Source organism: Salvia splendens, chromosome 13 (assembly GCF_004379255.2).
Source record: "Salvia splendens isolate huo1 chromosome 13, SspV2, whole genome shotgun sequence".
Lineage (NCBI taxonomy): Eukaryota > Viridiplantae > Streptophyta > Magnoliopsida > Lamiales > Lamiaceae > Salvia > Salvia splendens.
This window is the reverse complement of record NC_056044.1, coordinates 26085137-26091398: the sequence shown is the minus strand read 5'-3', so window position 1 is coordinate 26091398 and position 6262 is coordinate 26085137. Positions and strand designations below refer to the sequence as shown.

General features: G+C 37.2%; 2 protein-coding genes across 2 annotated transcripts; one reads left to right on the top strand and one right to left on the bottom strand.

The window, feature by feature from the left end:
* The first annotated feature begins 1886 nt into the window (after positions 1-1886).
* On the top strand, positions 1887-3835 carry LOC121762834 (heme-binding-like protein At3g10130, chloroplastic). The gene is made up of 8 exons (XM_042158840.1): positions 1887-2187; positions 2303-2392; positions 2510-2580; positions 2827-2928; positions 3007-3117; positions 3261-3396; positions 3486-3595; positions 3668-3835. Exons 1-8 carry the CDS (start codon positions 2001-2003, stop codon positions 3737-3739), a joined length of 879 nt encoding a protein of 292 aa, XP_042014774.1. The 5' UTR covers positions 1887-2000; the 3' UTR covers positions 3740-3835.
* Positions 3836-4168: 333 nt separating this feature from the next.
* LOC121760786 (pentatricopeptide repeat-containing protein At3g46790, chloroplastic-like) lies at positions 4169-4918 on the bottom strand. The gene has a single exon (XM_042156403.1). It carries the CDS (start codon positions 4916-4918, stop codon positions 4169-4171), a length of 750 nt encoding a protein of 249 aa, XP_042012337.1.
* Positions 4919-6262: the final 1344 nt, after the last annotated feature.

Sequence of the window (6262 nt, the reverse complement as noted above, 5' to 3'; positions counted from 1 at the left end):
GATTCTGTTGTCATGATCGAGTTTCATGTTTTTTTATACATATATTAGTATCAATGAAATGCATATTGTTACGTGTAGTGCAGGTTTAGTATGATAGTGCGAAAATTGGCAATTACTATGTTGGACGATTTGCCAGATTATACACTTTTTTAAAAATATGTGAGCATTGTTTAGACTGGACACGGACGGTTCAACCGGCCGACTATTCATGATCGAATTGGCCAATTTTCTCGGTTCAAAGGGTTTCATTTATAAGGATCCATCCTATAATCAATTGGTTATAGGAGAAGAGATCCATGAAACTTATATAGTGGTCAGTTATCTTTTCATAGAGATGCATGATATTGTATATTCAATTTTCTTTTAATTTTAGTAAAACTAGATAATGGCCAACTCTGATACCATGATAGAAATATGAGTATATAGTTTCATTTGGTTATAGAAGAAGACACTATAAGATTTAAATAATGATTTCAGTTTTATGTTTATACTGATGAAGGAGTAGTATTTGATTTTTAATTCATTTGCCAATTAACATACAAAAGGTAAGAGAATATGAACTCCTTTATCGATCCATGCAAATATTGCAAATGCCCATCAAATTTCAAAGTTTTTACTTTTTACAATCATAAATAGTGAATATTGTGTGAAGGTTCATTTTGTTTATAATTTTCATTTTGTTCCTCGTGGGATCAACATCCGACTTACCATATACTAATTAATACTAGTATTTTGGGAAGTGGGAACTTATAAATCTTGTTGAATAGGAAAGGACACGCGCCTACGACATGCGTGTAAAATTCCTTCCTTTCACCGATTAATCGTGAGTCTATGTATACTTTGTTTAAATAGTTTACTATTTGCCTGCATATTAGCAGATTTAATTTTTTTTATGTAATATTGGCTTTGTATTCAATTGATTCGGTGCGCATGGAGTATAATTTTGTACAACTATTAGTTTTAGTTCATCTGTAATTTGGATGTTAGCTATTTTAGCAAAGCTGTTGTCAAATGGTATTAATAAGATATTTTTCTTTTTGATGTAAGTTAGTTAATAAGAGATTTTTCAGTACATAAATACGAGGGGGGAAAGTTACATTATAAATAAATGTAGAAGATACAAGTTGCGAAGCTGAGTTTTGCTTTTTGTAAAGTTAAAAAGGTTTCGTGTTCATATTATCCCGTCTTGATTCTGCAATTTATAACCACATTCATACCCAAATTTTAATTTTATTAGCATCTTATTACAAAATTTGAATGTTGGTGATCTTCTACAGCAACTGAAGTGGGAGAATTATAACCAATAATCTTGGATTATGGAGGAAAATCAATCTCATTTTGTTAATGGTAGTATTAAAATACTAGTAGTTGTCCAAAGAAAAACATTATATTCCGTTTGAACATTATGTCACCATTCGTCTATCAAGATTTATTTGATATTTCCTCTTCACCATGGGTTTTACTCTATTATTTATTTGCTGAGGATATCACATACACTACAAAACATCGAAATCATATGAATGTTTCACTTTCTAAATATCGGCCTTATTCCAAAAAAATAAACGTCAAAATTTGGAGTCATATTTGTATTTTATATACACAAAATATAAGAGTTAGTTTTTGCTAAAAAAAAGAAATGTGAAGTACATCATTTACTTTGTTTGTCATGTTCCAAAATGAAAAAGGCAGAGGGAGTAACGTTTATATTTTTGTAATACGATGGTCACTTTTTTGTTGGAGGAATAAAAAAGAGGATGAGTAAAATGTGCATTAATAATTATCTATGATTTGGATATTTTATTTCATAGTTATATTTGAATTTTAAACGTAATTGTGAAAGCCTAAATAAGATGGGAAGGAAAAAGGAAATTAACATAAAATTGAAATTGTGGAAGTAAAGATTACTACCACACAACTCAACCGGAAAAACAAACGTGGAAAAACCAGAAAGCTCTGTAATTGTGACACTCCGCTTCCTGAAATTCTCAAAGATCAACAAAATGAATCTACTCAGCCCTTCTTCGATCCCCGCCTTTCAAAACCCAATCCTCAAAACTATGAATTCATATTCACGTCCAATAAATTCGATGGCGAAAACTAACGACAGGGCAGCCACGTCGCCTCTTGAAGCCCGCGTCTCCCTCGTCCTTGCTCTCGCAGCTCAGACTTCTTCACTCTCTCAGCGCTGTAATGAGTTGTTAAATTTGGTGTTAGTTTTTGCAGTTTTCTCAAGGACCCTTGTGAAGACATTTTTGAATTCTGATGTTTGTTGGTGTTTTATTGGTTTCTCGATTGCTCTTAGTGTTGATGGATTTGGCTACGGAGACGGGAAGATACGTGTTCCCGAGTAGGAGGTTCGAGAGCAGGAATTTAGAGGAAGCATTGATGTCTGGTACTCTTTAATTTAGTTGCTGTAACTTTCCAAATTTCATGTTGATCAACACATTTATTGGTTGTTTGTAAATACTACTAGTATGTTTTATTTATTGTATTTCTTGGTTGACTCAAGTGCCGGATATTGAGACCGTGGAATTTAAGGTTTTGAAGCGCAATGAGAGGTACGAAATAAGAGAAGTTGAGGTATGCATTCTTTCCTCTCTAATTTAGTTTGTACTGATATTGTTTTGTGGTGGGATAAGTTCTTTAGTACTCCTGTAGATTGTTTTATTGATATGTTAAACTTATTTCTAATGTTGAGCATATTATTCAAAGTTTGTTATCGAGTTTGAGCATCTTGTATGTTTTACTATAAAATGTGTTCTTTGTTTGCTTTTTGTGATCATCCCCTCTCTGTCTCTGCATTTTGTTCCACGCGGGCCGAATCAGTCTTATTTTATAGCTGAAACAACGATGCCTGGGAAGTACGGGTTTGATTTTGCTGGTGCATCTCGATCTTTCAACGTGTTGGCTGAGTACTTGTTTGGTAAGGTAGTACAAGAAGTGATTCTTACATGACTACCGTTGCTAGTGCTGTCATTTCATGCTCGTTCTCCGTGTTGAATTCAGAACACTAAAGAGAAGTCAATGGAGATGACTACACCAGGTTTTACTCGTCGGGTTGGATCTGAAGCAGAAGGAGAGAAAATGGATATGACTACCCCAGTGATAACCAGAAGAGTAAGTAAGACCTTCTTTACGGAGTAGTACATTTTTCTCGTGGATCATTTATTTATCTGTTTTCTGTTTGAGATACAAAATTAATGTCAAACTTCTTGATGAATTTATCTTGAATAACTTAGTTATGATGGGATTCTGTTTAGGTGGAAGATGAAGATAAGTGGAAGATGTCATTCGTCATGCCCTCAAAGTATGGCTCCGACTTACCATTGCCGAAGGATTCATCTGTGAGTATCAAAGAGGTGCCAAAACGGATCGTTGCAGTTGTTGCGTTTTCAGGTTAGCCTTCCAACTTTGTTTGGAGAATTTGGTTCACACAGAGGTATAGATGATTCAAGAAATAAGGATTCCATTTTGATATGAGCCAGGATTTGTTACTGATGATGAAGTTGCACGTCGCGAATCAAGGCTGTGGGAGCTACTGAAGAAAGACCAGGAATACAGAGTGAAAGATGGCGCCTCTGTAGAAGTTGCACAGGTAATTTTGTAGTTGAAGCAGGCAAATAAATCCATGGTACTAATCATACTAGTATATCTTTGTGGTGTGCAGTACAACCCGCCTTTCGCACTCCTATTCAATCGCCGTAATGAAATTGCTCTTGAAGTTGAGAAGCAAGCTTAGCTTCAGTTTTCACAAAGCCTACTGCTCATTTTTGCATCAATGTACGGCTACTACAAATAAATGGAGTATATTGATATCATGATTACATACCTTTAATGAGCTTGTGCTATGCAAATCTTGATTAGTTATGCACCTTTAAGTCACTCAAAAAACCTTCCATTTTACTGCAGCAACTGCTTCTTTTCTTAACTGCTAACGCCTTTTTATCATGCTTTTCTAACAATCAAATACTAAATGACCAAAAACACATAATCAAATTCCTAAACCCTAAAACTACGACAGGTTATTCGGTCGGTTCGGTAACCGACAACACGGTTAACCGAGCATAAAAGTAACCGAGATTGAAGCACCGGAACCGAAACTGAATTGGTCTCGGTTCCGGTTAACCGAACCGGAACCGAATTAAAAAAAAATTATGCAGTTCATTGCCTATTTCTCACTGTGCCCCAACAGCACCCACTGCTTCTCCTCCGTATCAAGCTCGTACAACACCGATTTCGTCTCCGGCACGTACCCCTGCTCCATCATCTGCTCCGACAGCTTCACCACCAAAGCATGGACCAACTCGATTTGAGGATTCACCTCGTCCACAGACCTAATCGAGTACACCCTTTTCTTCGCTTCAATCCAGCAGCATCCCGGTACCTTCTGCAGCGCCTTCTCTTCCAACACCTTCTTCACTCTCTTCACCCCGTCCCACATCTTTGCCTCCGCGTATATCTCAGCAAGAAGCACATAGTTCCCTGCATTCGTGGGCTCGAGCTCAAACAGCATCCTGCTAGCCCTCTCTGCAAGCTCCACGTTGCAATGAATCATGCACGATCCGTGGAGAGCACCCCACACCATCGCCCCTGGCTCATCTCGCATATCGGCTATGATCCGAGCGTCTTCCTTTAGTCTATTAGCTCTGCCAAGAAGATCCACAATGCAAGCGTAATGCTCCACGCTAGGGCGAATCCCATGCTCTCTCCTCATCGAATGAAACAACGATTTTCCCTCATCAACGAGTCCAGAATGGCTGCAAGCTCCCAACACACTGATTAACGTTATTGGAGTAGGCGATACACCTCGTTTCACCATCTCCTGAAAGGTCGCAAGCGCCTTTGATCCGTGCCCGTGAACTGCATAGCTTAAAATCATGGAATTCCAAGAAACAACATCCCTCTTATCCATCTGCATAGCTTTAAATGAGTAATTCGGTTCCAATCGGTAAGAACCAATTGGAACCAAACCGATAACCGAGTAGATTCCTTAATTTTGGAACCGAGAAGTGTGATATTCGGTTTCGGTCATCGGTTAACCGACTAACTGAATTACCTGCCCTTACTCCACAATTAATGTAATTTGAGAGTGATTTGACTTTGCAAATATAAAAGAAGGGGTAATATAGTAAAGAAATAATGGTTGATAAGAAAACCGATTTAAAATTAAAGAGTATTTTGTTTTATATTAATTTATCTTTATTCTTAATTTATTATGTCGACTTCTTCCCCAAACCACAGATACAATCTATGTTATCGATCCTCCATTTATTTATTCCATTCATTCTCTGAGCCGAATCGTTCAAACTCCATTTTCAATCTATTTTCTGGAAGATTGTATCAGGAAAATTGTGACGCCTTCACGTACGACTATGAAGTTGATTCTCGTAGTCGACTGATGCATTTATTCTGGTGTGATCCTATTGCTAAGAAGAATTTCATGCAATTTGGTGACATTGTCTCATTTGACACTACGTACTCAACTAATAGGTAAATGTTGTCCACTTAAAATTGCTGCATTTTTCTGTTATGCTATGATTTGAGTTTATTATGACCTATTAGCATGCTAGATCAATATCCACTTGTAAATGATTTAATCCTTTGTTATGTTTCTGTGAAGGTACTCTATGATTTTTGCTCCGTTCACTGGGAAGGACAACCATGGGCACGCATTGTCCTTTGGAGCTGGTTTGCTTTATAGTGAGAGCGCAGACTCATTCTCTTGGCTATTCAAGCAGTTTGTCAAGTGCATGGGCATAGCTCCCAAGTTGATAATTAATGATCAAGACTTGGGCATGAAAGTTGCTGTTGAAAAAGTTCTTGTGAATACACGTCACAGATGGTATATGTGGCACATCATGGCAAAAGTAGCTGAAAAGGTTCCTAAGTCACTTCTGGGTAATTCTGAATTTAAAAAGGATTTGAATTCATGCGTTTGGTCTGAGTTGATTGAACCCACCGAGTTTGAAGACAAGTGGAAGACTGTTATGGAGACATATGAACTTGAAGGCGCTGAATGGTTCGTTTCTATGTTCGAATCAAGAAAGTTTTGGGTTCGTGCATACTTTAGGGACTTCCCTAACGGTTCTTTGATAAAGACGACTTCTGTTTCGGAATCTCAGAACAGTTTTTTCAAGAGGTATACTCAGTCCAGGGCTAACCTTGTTGTGTTTTTAATGAATTTCAACAATGATGTTGATGCCCAACGAAACCACTCCGCAAAAGCTGGATTATATGGATTCTAATATTACCGCAAAGATGA

What these genes read in the sequence shown, in the direction of transcription:
- LOC121762834 (XM_042158840.1), top strand. Translation starts at nt 2,001, where the DNA reads ATGAATCTACTCAGCCCTTCTTCGATCCCCGCCTTTCAAAACCCAATC. An exon ending in TTCTTCACTCTCTCAGCGCT is followed by an intron (nt 2,188 to 2,302) that starts GTAATGAGTTGT and finishes GATTGCTCTTAG; the next exon opens with TGTTGATGGATTTGGCTACG. An exon ending in CCCCAGTGATAACCAGAAGA is followed by an intron (nt 3,118 to 3,260) that starts GTAAGTAAGACC and finishes GATTCTGTTTAG; the next exon opens with GTGGAAGATGAAGATAAGTG.
- LOC121760786 (XM_042156403.1), bottom strand. Translation starts at nt 4,918, where the DNA reads ATGCAGATGGATAAGAGGGATGTTGTTTCTTGGAATTCCATGATTTTA.